This window comes from Caenorhabditis remanei, chromosome X (assembly GCF_010183535.1).
Source record: "Caenorhabditis remanei strain PX506 chromosome X, whole genome shotgun sequence".
NCBI lineage: Eukaryota > Metazoa > Nematoda > Chromadorea > Rhabditida > Rhabditidae > Caenorhabditis > Caenorhabditis remanei.
The window spans coordinates 15,407,768-15,419,885 of record NC_071333.1 but is presented as its reverse complement, the minus strand read 5'-3'; the positions used below and the strand labels follow the sequence as shown (position 1 = coordinate 15,419,885).

Genomic DNA, 12,118 nt, shown 5'->3' with positions numbered 1-12,118 from the left:
TTTGCAGTATATCAATTTTTCATTTTATTAGTCATCTTTTAGATCGATTTGTAATATACACGTTTTGTCAGATTACAAATCCCGATTCCAAATCAGTATGGATCGTCAACATACGCTCCCCGTTCGTGATCAGCGATTGAATCGGGAGAACTACAAGCTGTTCAAAAAACTGGGTGAAGGACATTTTGGGAAGGTAAGGAAAAGTCTTGTTGACTTAACTCTGTATTAACTTTATTGGGTGAATTTCTTTTTTATAAGGTTACGGTAGTAAGCGCAGAGGCCCTACAGTAGTCTGATTCCTGAAACCCCATACGTAAAACTAGTCAAACTAGGAATCCACACTTTTAAATTGAATTCAGTGAAAAATGCTCAACTTTGAGAGGGTGTCATGGTAAAACTAACTTTCCTTTAAAACAATGTTTTACGGACCGAACAGACCTAGAGTAGAGCTCGGTTTTGTAGTTGATAACTGTTTTGAAATGGCACTCCATAGAGCGTTTTTTTCGAAAAAGCAAGTTCTCCCTCGAATGGTTCCTCTTCAGAGCGAAATAGTGCAATTTTAGATTTTATTTTTGTAGTGTCCACTTAAAATTACTATAACTCTTTAGGAAGTGCATGTACGGAAAAATTGCTAATAACAAAAACGGAGATCTACCTAAAAAACCAAAAATGGGACTATTTTTTATGTTAGATCACAACACGGACGAATGTATTTTTATTGTACAGGTCTACCTTGCTCAATGTTCCCAAACAAAGTCCCACGTTGCCATGAAAGTGCAGGAAAAAGTCAGAATCAGAAGCGAAAAAGATGTGCAATTCATTCTTCACGAGCAGCAGATCATGAAAGAGCTGGATAGCATTCATGTTGTGAAGCTGCTCGCCACCTTCCACACCGAGAAGCGCATCTACTTCATTATGGATTTTGTGAGTGAAGATAACTTCAGTACCTTCACCAAAAAGGTCACGCTGAGACCGGAACATGTAGAGTTCTACATGGCTCAGCTTTTCCTGGGCATTGAGTACATCCACTCCAAAGACATCTCCCACCGAGACTTGAAAAAAGCTAACATGCTCCTCAGTCTCAAAGGACATGTTAAAATCTGTGATTTCGGTCTCGCCAAACGGGGAATGGGACCTGGAACAACCACTCGTACTGTTTGTGGATCTTTGTCCCACATGGCCCCAGAAATCCATGAAAGAAGAGGATACACAAGATCCGTTGATTGGTGGGCGTTCGGTGTGATTCTGATCGAATTGCTCACAAACAGCAACCCATTCATCACACATGACACCGCGGCTTTTGTCCGTACGTACCCATTCCCTGAGATGCACTTCCCTGGAATGCCATCAGATGCTTATGATCTAGCATCCAACTTGTTGCGACACGACAGCAAGAGAATGAAACCAGAAGATATCGCACGCCATGAATTCTTCTCATGTATCGACTGGGATGGTCTTGAGAAAGGAGCCGTCGAGCCACCGTTTACGAATAAGGATGATGTGTACTTGACAACTGAAGTCGAAATTGTCGAGGATGACTGCGAATCCGTGGTCTTGAGAAATGGTAGATTGGAACCATTCCAGAACTTCGAATACATTAGCGAGAGTCGTTGGAAATGAGGTAATAACACTTTTTAATGATATTTTGAAGCTATTTATAATATTATCTTCCAGGTTCCCTGCTGCTCATGGTTTCTTCCCGTCGACGCCTTTCTTGGTCATCCCAGTCAGGATTATTTTCTATTTCCATCATCTTCCTTCGGTTCCATTTTTGAAACACTTTTTTCCTTTTCATCAAATTTCCCCATTTTTACTAATTCCAAACAGTATCGAATTGCGTTTCATAGAAACCACTGTCACTACATTACTCCTTTTTCAAATAATCATTTTCTTCTTCTCGGTCTTTTGTTTCAATTTTCCAACAATCTTTCTCAGTGTTTTAGTGTCACTCATTCTACTTCTCACTGTTTCAAACTTGAAAATTTCGTTTTCTGTACATTCCAAAAGCCCTACACACCAATCTCATAACTAATTTATGTATATATGTATCAACTTCTTGTTTATTGTCTTTTTTAATTATTTCTTGCCTTCAAGTTCAAATGTTCCATTTTAACTAATCGTTTCAAAACCATGAAAATGTCCGCTCCCCCTCGAATCATCCGTTTCTCGATAACTAATCCCGATCCGCTATTTTCGTCTCGAAATCTTCTTCACTTAAGCTTCGGTTTCTGCTCTTCCGAGATGTCACTCATTATTCTTACATTGTCCAATTGCTTCTTCTTATTTCTTCAGAAAGGTGCAACAACTTTGCACTTTTTAGTGAGGGGTTGGCAAGAGAGGGCAACGAGATCTTTTGTGACTATACGAATGTCAACTTCAACGGCAGCTGTATTTCATCTTGTCACAGAATCGCTTTTTCTCGGAAGAACAGGCACTCTGTGCCCAGAACTCAACGAATCGAGAGAACTTTTTGGAAAGACAGCAAAGATTGTGTGTTTTCACAGAATCCTTAGTGAAATTCTTTTTGGTTCAGGTATTATCTTCAGTGAAGCTACCGGCTTCTTTCTTCTTGAGCTACATGCCTGTCTCAAGAAACATTTTTACAGATTGTCCGATTTATGAGGTTCCAGAAGGAAATGCACATCCAACTGCTTGGAACTCGGGGTTTCAAAAGATATTTTCAAGAAAGTGAGCCGAGCAATAGAAGATTGTTCCAAAGTGTTTGCCGCTGCATATGCACAACATAAAGGGCCAAATTCTTCCGTATTAATTTTTTCCGCATCGTTTCCAAGATGATTCGTTGATTTTCTGGATAAAAAACTCAAAACATACGTTATAAATTTTTTCTTTCCTTCCACTACCAAAATCGATGAAGTTTCGTTGATTCCTGAGACAGATAAAACTGATTTATCCATTTTCTGACGTCGTTCGATATATTTCTTCAACTTGTACGAAATACGGAGAGATTTTCGTGTCGAGACCCGCATGGTCGCTCTTTGTGCGTGGCTGCCTCGGAGAGAGGAGATAGAAATGCAGAGAGAGGTAGAAAAGAGTCAGAGACAGAAAAAGATAATGCTGACCGGAGAGGACGGAGAAAAGAGGTAGATAGAGGAAAATAGCATTACCAACTAGAGAGAATACGAATAACGCCGCCCAAGGACGGAGGAGGCACCACACACCCAAGGCAAAAGTGACTTGCGCTATCTTTCGATGCGATGGACTCCATATTCCGTGTAAAAACAGAGAGGAAAAAAGAAAAGAGAGGACCCACAGTAGGACAAAGAGGAGGAGGAGCGAGCGCTTCCCGCAACCAATCGGCTGCGAAGAGGGATGGAAAAATTTTGGATTGAAGCAATTGAACAGTGCTTTTCAGAGCGATTATTGACTGAGGTTGATTTTGACGGATATATTCGGAAAGAGAGATAGTTAATTAGTATAGCTGTAACAGTTTTTACTGAAAAATATGCAGAGCAAACTTGAAACAATTCATTGAATCTGACCGTCAGTAGTAAATTTTCGTTTTTCTCGGTATATAGCCCAAGACACACCATATAACGGAGTTTTTGAAAGTTTCAAGTCATGTTGGGATTATATTTGAATGATATCGTTCCATTTTTTGTCGAAACTAGATTTTTTAAAATTAAGATTTTTGAAAAATAAGCGGATAATTTCAGATAGTTTTGCAGAAAATTATCTTTTTCGAATCATTTCAGGCGTCGTGTACGAGTTCACTCCGTGATTTCTTGTTCGGATGACTGTCATTAAATTTTTTTCCGTGGAATCCCGTGGGTTTAAAAATCTGAAAACGCATCACTCCATGTTCATCCAAAATTCTTTTCCCAAATTCTTCTCAGATTTTTCAGTTTCAAGTTGATTTGATATGCATACATTCCGTTGAATTTTCTCGATCCGTGTGTTTTTTCGGTGAACACTTATTACTCATTACGTCTCGTTTGCCTCACATTGCCCGCTGCCCTAGAGTGTGTTGGTTTCTTTTTCTCTATGTGCCTCTCTAGTATCTTTTTTGTCTGCGCTTTTTCTGTCCTCTTTCTCTCGTCTTTCTTCGTCTTTCCTCCTCGCGAACAAATATGACCGCGCGTCGATCGCGTGGGTCTCGACACGAAATTTATTTTTTGGTGGCAACACTTCAGGAAATGAAAATATTTAACTCGTCTCGCAAGGTTTACAGGATTTTCGACTGATTTTCGATTGTGGAAGGATTTAAAAAATGTGGAAATGTATGTTTTGAATTTTTATACAGGAAATCAACAAATCATCTTCGAACCGGTGCGGAAAAATTTATAAAAATGGATTTTGTTCCTTACGTCGTGCAAACGCAGCTGCAAACAGTCTGGAACAATCCTCGGCTCACGTTCTTGAAAAAATCTATTGAAAAAACGAGTTTGAAGCAGACGGATATAAAATTCCTTCTGAAATCGCCAAAACCTGAATTGTATGAACTCAAGAAAGTCGGGAGTTTCACTAAAAATCACTTCCACCAAAAAAAAACTCCGCCAAAAATTCAGCGAAAGCATACAATCGTTGCTGCTGCACAAGACGCTATTCCCGATGGGAAGAAGATAAAGTTCTTTCGTCAAAATTTGAAAGAGAACTCCTCCATTCTCCTTGGAAACTTCTGGAGCAGCTTGACGAAACTTCTGAGCAGGAAATTAAACGAGAAGAAGCATTGGAAGCCTAACATGTTGCTCAAAGAACGTAAAATCCTTGACAAAATTGGAGGAAGTTCTCCATTCATACAAAAAAAGATGCAAGCACGTCGTTGACGTGACTAAAAGTGAGATAATTTCTGTAGAGGTTCATGAAACATCAGAAGTAACAACTTGATGATGATACAATGTCAATTCGCTGAAATGAGCAGATTTAGGGTATGGATCCGGCTATTGAAGACTTTTCTGGGTGAAAAAGCTCAGGAAAAGGCCACTTTCATTTCCGCTAGTGATTCTAAGAATTCACATTGCACTGAAACTAAAGAATTTATTGAAGAAGAAAACCATGAAACTAAATTTATAAAAAAAGATGGAATGGACTTTAAAAAACATTAAGGATAGAAAGTGGTTACGATGAAAATAGAAGTACTAGAATTTGTTAAAATATTGAGAATGGGTTAACTGTGAAATTAGAAACGGCAACTATTGGGTATTTGAAAAAAAGTTTGAGGGATAAATGAATATGTTAAAGAAAATAGTTGAAACCATTGCACTTCTTGGGTTACTTGATGAAGAGAAGTAGGTAGATGAACACTTTGAAGAGGAAACATAAGGTATTTCTGAAAGATGAGGAAATTTTAACCTGTCAAACGATAGACGAGCTGATTTTTTCGTACTCACAAAAAAAAGTCGAATTATTGCAGGCTTTTGAAACTATCGAAGGTGGTAAGCTTGTCATGTGAAGAGATAACAGGTTCGCAGATTCAAATGCCATTTCAAACTTTAATGTGCTTTTTAATGACAACCTTTGTATCCAAATTGAAGTCCACTTGGCGAATGAAGAATCTGAAAACTTTTAATAAATCAAGTGCTCCAAACGAATTTGTTACCTTTTGGACATTTTTTCCTTTGGGAATCTTCTGGCAATCAAGCTCTTTTGTTCATCTCCACAGTTATGAATAACAATTAACGAAACTGCGAAGAAATCCTGAAGATTTTAGTATTAATATGAGAAACAGAAAGTTCTAAATTTCTCACAGCATATTCTTCTTTCCAGTCCTGAACTTCATCGATATGATACTTTCCTTTTGTTTCGCCCTTCAAACAAGTTTCATGGTCGGTTATCAATTCTCCATAGCCTCTTAAAATCGGAACATTTGTAATTTTGGTGTGCTAAACCAACTCACTTGTGTACTGCCGCAAGTCTTATCTCGTAACACCAATTGGGCTGCTTTGGACACTCTATCGTTCCATTGAATACAAATCTCGTACTCTTGAACGCTTGGATGCTGGAAAGAAGAACAAGGAAAAGAAGAACAAGGAGATGTGGCTTCATTCTGAAAATGGAATAAATTTCACAAACTGACCGAGTCTGATGTGAAAAATAGAATGTTGAAAAAAAGCCTATAGTGGCAGAAAGTCAAGTTGGGAATGAAGATTTTTTTGGGACTACTGGGTGATTCTGCCGGCAGGCAAGATCCCGCCCCTTCGTGCCGTTGTACGACAGTTGGAAAGTTCAAAATTAGTGGACATGTGGAAAAAGTATATCTGCAGTCCTAGGGGTGAAATGAGAAAGAAAGATGAATGGCTCTTGCCTTCAAGGAATGTGATGGTCGTTGTAATAGTAACGTTCAGAACAATGATATGTTTTAGGAAAACTAGAGATGTACTATTATCAGATACATTTTCCTGATTATTGCTTTAATGAAACTTGAAGGTGGACTGTGGGCTTGTACAACTGTTGATCATTCTGAAAAACTAAATTTGCTCCTTTAACAACTTTATGCGCTCCTTCAAAATTGATTTCCAGAAAAACGTTAAAAATAAATGAATTTATATTATGTTAAATTATTGCAGATCCATTCCGACTTCAGGATTATCTCAGAGACTTGACATGAAAACAAAATTCGGCTGATATTAGGACAGAATCCAGATCTCGCTCAGTCGGGCTTGGCACGGCTTGTCACAAGTGCGCCAACAGGAGGTCCGAATGCTCAATCGAAAAATTTATGACCTAGAACTCATCATTATTCCGGATTGTTCCCTTGTTAGTAGTTTTTCTGTAAGTACTTCACATGGAAGTTATTCAAAGTTATCAGTTTTTGTTGCACGTTTTATCTTCACTCCCGTTGAAAACAAACAGTTCAATTTGCAATCATTTTTTTCGAAACTTATTAATTTCTTGAATATTTTATCAGAATGTTCACATTTTATTCTCGACAAGTAATTTTCAATATATTGTTTCAATGTGTCTGTTGCTTTTTAATGTAGATTCAACTGCTCAAAGGCAATGCTCCTTGATCCGATTTCCAAATTTATCAGTTTCCTCAAATTGATATTTACTCTTCAAGACAATGCTGGATTTTTAGTTTGTTCAACTTCACATATATTTATGATGTACTCTATTCATTTCTCTTCCAAATCAGCAATTTTTTCAAGTTGTATCAATTTCTCTCTCTCTGGATTGTCTTTTTCTTTTTCAATTCTTTCACATTCATAATTATACTTCTCAAATACTATTTTTGTCTGATACAATATCGTGTATTCTTCGTGAAGAACGTTGGCAGCAAACAAGAAATTTAGGTGACAGTGAAGACAACCAGGAGAACAGTTTGAGACTATTCTGAATGATGATCTGATGTTAACGATATTTCTTGTTGATTTTCTTGAAATTCTGAGAACTTGTCTCTTTGAACAACCTTCAATCAAAGACAGCAATGGCGGATAATTCGGCTTACATGAGCGCTGGTGGTTGCAGTTTTGGCTACATGGGATCGAAAACTTCATCATCTGGATACGCACGTGAAGACTATGCATCCAGTGGAAACTGTGGAGAAGCCAGCAAAAACCAAAACCAACGATCGGGTCGAAATACCAATCCAGGACAACAAGTCATTAAGGCTCGCACCGATGAATCGTACTATCTTGGATCATAAACGATGACTACGACGTCAAGAAGAGCCAACTACCCGACGAAATGCAACTTTCTCTTTTTGGTTTCTCTTCCAATAACGTAGTAAACAAACTTCCAAAGTTAAGGTTCAGCTGTCCGTAGATGGAGTTTCCAAATTCGATCTTGGGTTGAACATGAAGAGAATCAGCTATCGACCATAGTTAATGATGACCGGTTTATTGATTTACACCAATCGAATATGGAGTTCATATTTCATGTTCTTCAACTGCACAGAAGGGATCCGACAGATCTCGTCCAAACTATTCAATTGTGACATGTAGAGAAACTGTGTCCAAAAACAACTGATCGAGCTTCAGCAACCTAACTGGTACTTGAGCAGTGATCATGAAGATTTTGAGAAGAACATCAGCTTCAGGAGTGTTCAAAGCTTCAGAAAAGTCAAATGTAGCTTTCAGATAGACCCCGTAGTCAAATGAGTGCATGAACTTCTTGATTCACGTCTCGGATCTCAGACTAGAGTAATAACATGCAACTTTACAAACGGCCAACTACCTTCATTGACTCAACGAGTTCTATTTCACAGCAAATTAAATTTTCGACTACTTAGAGGGACCTCGAGAGTTTTCATCCAAATTACGTAATTGAGAGTTGTAGAAATTTCATCCACAAAACAACTGATCGAGCTACAATAGTACTGGAGCAGTATTCTTGAAGATTTAGGGCAGAATTTCGAGTGAAAGAATGTTTGAAGCCTCATGGATCTCTAAGGCAGCTGTCAGATAAAAACCGTTGCCAATTGATTGGGCGATCTTCTTGATTCACATCGCAGAAAGAACTCTATTGCTGAACACAACGTATCGTAGTCAGAAAATCAGCGAAAACTTTCTCCAATGTCAACAGTGAGTCGTCAGGGTGTTTCTTTTCTCTGAAAATTACAAAAAACCAAAAAACATACCAATTTCCAATCGTGAATTAGTGCGCACGGCAAATGCGCCAACAGTTCTGTATATTTTCCGATTTTCCTCATGGATATTTTGAGTTTAAACAATTTTTTTGGTGTAAAAAATTCGAAAATCTGAATGGCATTTTTTTCTTGAAAAATTATCACAAATTGAAGGATAATCGAATTTTTCAACAGAAAATACCCTGAAAAAAAGCGATCTCACAAAGTGCGTCAGTGTCTCAGAAAGTGCGTCAGTATGAATCCTGTTCAATGCGATGCGGTCGCATTGCGGATGGATGATGAGAGAGCAAGAAAAGAAAAAAAGATGAGAAAAACACTGTGGAGACTCGAGAGGGCACAAAGACTGGCCAGAAACGTGTTGAGAGTGAAGAGACAGCCGAGTACTGTCGCAGTGGGGGTGAGAAAAGACAATTCTGCTTGGATTTTGAGATTTTTTAAAAGGCAGAGAAATTTTGAGTTAATGGCTTTAGAATTGAAAGGTTTTCCCAGATTTATTGTAAGGCTGAAGTATTAGGTTGGCAAGAAAGTTTTTGACCATGATTTGTTTTGAATGCTGTCAGATAAATAACGAGAATCAAAACCAACGACGCATATCATTTGTTAGATAAACTCTCTGTGATTCTGATACATGGCAGCATTTCCCCCCGAGGCTTTTATTCTGTGAGACCCCTGCCAATTTTAATTCTTGACCAACAACTCTTACAGCAATATTTTCTATTTTGCTTTACATGTAATCGCAAAATTACTATAATTGTTCAACCGATAGAAAAAGTTAACAAGGCTGAGATCTTCTTTTGATACACTATAAGTAATTAAATTCACAAATTTGAGAAATGTAGTTTTTCTATGGTCAAAGTATCACGTACTAAAAGATCATATGAACAGGATTTGGACAACCTGTGAGATAAAGAGGAAGAGTATCCACCCCAGTCTTCTTGTGAATTATTAATGACATTCCACACTGCTCAATCCCCAATTGGAAATTTCTTGAAACGTGTCGGTAAGAAAAAAAAATGAGACATGAGTTCGCCATCTTTTCGTCGAGTTCAACCTTCAGTGAAGGGTAGTCCTGCTCCTTCAATTTCTCTCCTATCCTCCAAATTTTAATTGACTCAATTGTTTGGTCAATTTTAATAGGGAGTGGGTCTTGTACTCTTACCACCACAGAAAAGTCCAGTGACTCGGCGTTGATCTAACGCCAGCAGACACCGTCAAACGAGAACGATACCAAATGAAAGTGATGCCTTCCCTACACGACGTATGTAATTGGAATCTTCTTCATAAGTGCAAAACTATAATGATCAGCTACTGTTCTTTCAATTTGCAAAAAATAAAAGGTATACGCAAGTCCTCAGCTCCACGCGGTCAAAAACTCCTCCACCTCCACGTTATTGCTCATCCGCATGTTGCATAATCGACGACGTATATTCTCACCTAATTTTGCAAAATAGTTCTGGTTTACACAAATTACAGCTCTGACCTTCCTCTAACGGATTATCATATGTTCGGGGTAATGGAGCGTGCTACCGCTGCACAAGACTTCGAAACTTGAAGTCAAGTCGATAAATGGGTCAAAGTTTATTTCGGCTTGAAACAACCGGAGTTTTGGCAGGAGGGTATCGGGAACGTACCCAGTAAACAGCAGACAGTTGTGTACCAAGATAGACACTACAAATGTTATTGGGCATGCTTTCTGTCTGAGTTGGAATCACTTGAGTTATGGTCAAAAACTTTCTTGCCAACCTAATAAATAGCTGTTTCTAAAAACTAGTGATAATATTTTTATTTCTAAGAACAGGAAATGAAATAATAAAAAAAAGGTACATATACATGAACAATGTAATGAACAAGTGAACAAAAATACTTTTAAACGAGTATGAGAATATACAAGGCTAGGGTATTTACATTGGAAAAACAAAAATTGGTGGTGAGACCAAGAGGTTTGGAAGGATCGAAAACAAGTTCAGAGAGTAGGATCGGTTATGCAGCTTCAAATTCGCGAAATTCGATCAGGCGGATAATAATGAAGACAGTTTTTAGTTTTCTGGGGAAACATCACGGAATCTGGAAAAAAGCGGTATAACACCAAACTATCTGAAAATCAAATTGCTCATCTTTCGATAGCTTGGTTGGATCCTAAATCAAAGTCCACTCTCATTCTGTTGATTTTCCCTTTTTCAACTTTAAATCCATACTTGACCTTTCTTCGCTCTCTGAGCTTTGCCTGAAATTTTAATGATTTCCACTAGAAAAATAGGTTAGCTCTTACAATTTCTTTCCATGCTTCGTCTTCATCGAATCGGAACTTGTTATTCGTTTCTTCATCATAATCTGGATTGTCCCCAGGCAACATTTCTGTCTTTTTTCTTGAAAAATTGTATTTAAATTCATAGTTGATTCCGAATTACTTACCCGTTGCGGTCGATGGTATGAGGGTGGAAGCACCATTTGCCTTCTTCACATTTCTCGGCACCACTAACAGATTTCATGACAGCCAGAACGACCACAAGAAGAAGAATACGAAGTAATTTCATTTTGAACTTTAGAAAACTCGAGGAATTTAATTTAATTCTGAAGAAAGTTAGTTGCTCAACCAGACTATCAGTTCCTACTGGTGAAAAACCGAATGCTATTCATCTTAGGGTGGTGGCGCCACGGACAGACTTCCCCCCCTTGACCTGGCACCACCTATCGTGCTGGTCGACCAGTAGAAAGTGCAGTGCAAGTGTAACTCGTCTTCCATTCAAAAGATAGTGGAAGATGTAGATGGAACAGATAATGAGACACATGACATCAAATACGAGTGGTCTCGAACAGAGAGTGAAAAATGTTTGTTGATTCAAAACTGCTTGGAATCGTTGAAACTAACGGATATTATACTCTTTCAAACAGTTGCTGGCTAAGATTTTCAGTTCAGAAATCAAAATCAGAGGACGAAATCAGAAAAAGTTATGTGTGAAAGTGGAGCTAAAGCATTGTTGACTACTCTTAATTGAAAATTATAAATTTTGGGAGTGTCTTACGGTATATCTTATCATACTATAATTTCAAATTCATCCAATTTCGCAGCGCATGTATAAGAGTACACAAGGGTTTTTGAAAGCATATTTTGTACATAATTTCAATTATTTTTATTTGAAATAGCTGAAAAATCAAACTGAAGTACGCCAAATTAAAAAAAAGGTTTAATTTGACAAGTTGGAAATATACAACAAGTTTTTTTCAAACAAACAATACTAAAAATAGAGCTCTTTCTATTATGTTTTTTTGTAGTACTTTAATTAACTCTGAACATGCAAGTAACTATTGACTTTTGTCATACGTTGCTGACCACTAAAAAGTTTTCATCTTTGTGGGCAGTGGAGTACAGAAAAACTGGAAACTTTCAAAATGAGTCAAGGAAAATATAAAAAAAAAGTCCAGTTGTGAAAGGTTTCTTTACTTAGGGCATTCGTTATTCCATCTAACCATAATTGTTGTTTTGTTTTTGTTTTTCCTATCCCGTCGAATTCTCATCTTGCAACAAGATGACTTAAAGGTAATTACAATATACACTTAACTACTTCGGTAAAA

General features: G+C 37.7%; 5 protein-coding genes across 5 annotated transcripts; 2 read left to right on the top strand and 3 right to left on the bottom strand.

The window, feature by feature from the left end:
• Window positions 1-97: 97 nt before the first annotated feature.
• Window positions 98-1,620, top strand: GCK72_025063 (uncharacterized protein; the record flags this gene model as incomplete). Its single annotated transcript, XM_003101101.2, has 2 exons — window positions 98-193; window positions 727-1,620. 2 exons carry the CDS (start codon window positions 98-100, stop codon window positions 1,618-1,620), a joined length of 990 nt encoding a protein of 329 aa, XP_003101149.2.
• On the bottom strand, window positions 688-1,287 carry GCK72_025064 (uncharacterized protein; the record flags this gene model as incomplete). The annotated part of the gene is made up of 1 exon (XM_053736180.1): window positions 688-1,287. The coding sequence occupies one exon, from the start codon at window positions 1,285-1,287 to the stop codon at window positions 688-690; it is 600 nt and encodes a 199-aa protein (XP_053579746.1).
• Window positions 1,621-5,443: 3,823 nt separating the features above from the next.
• GCK72_025062 (uncharacterized protein) lies at window positions 5,444-6,003 on the bottom strand (the record flags this gene model as incomplete). Its single annotated transcript, XM_003101115.2, has 4 exons — window positions 5,444-5,513; window positions 5,558-5,655; window positions 5,706-5,808; window positions 5,855-6,003. 4 exons carry the CDS (start codon window positions 6,001-6,003, stop codon window positions 5,444-5,446), a joined length of 420 nt encoding a protein of 139 aa, XP_003101163.2.
• A 1,381-nt stretch (window positions 6,004-7,384) lies between these two features.
• Window positions 7,385-7,603, top strand: GCK72_025061 (uncharacterized protein; the record flags this gene model as incomplete). The annotated part of the gene is made up of 1 exon (XM_003101072.2): window positions 7,385-7,603. One exon carries the CDS (start codon window positions 7,385-7,387, stop codon window positions 7,601-7,603), a length of 219 nt encoding a protein of 72 aa, XP_003101120.2.
• Window positions 7,604-10,655: 3,052 nt separating this feature from the next.
• On the bottom strand, window positions 10,656-11,079 carry GCK72_025060 (uncharacterized protein; the record flags this gene model as incomplete). The annotated part of the gene is made up of 3 exons (XM_003101081.2): window positions 10,656-10,769; window positions 10,815-10,911; window positions 10,958-11,079. 3 exons carry the CDS (start codon window positions 11,077-11,079, stop codon window positions 10,656-10,658), a joined length of 333 nt encoding a protein of 110 aa, XP_003101129.2.
• Between the last annotated feature and the right edge of the window lie 1,039 nt (window positions 11,080-12,118).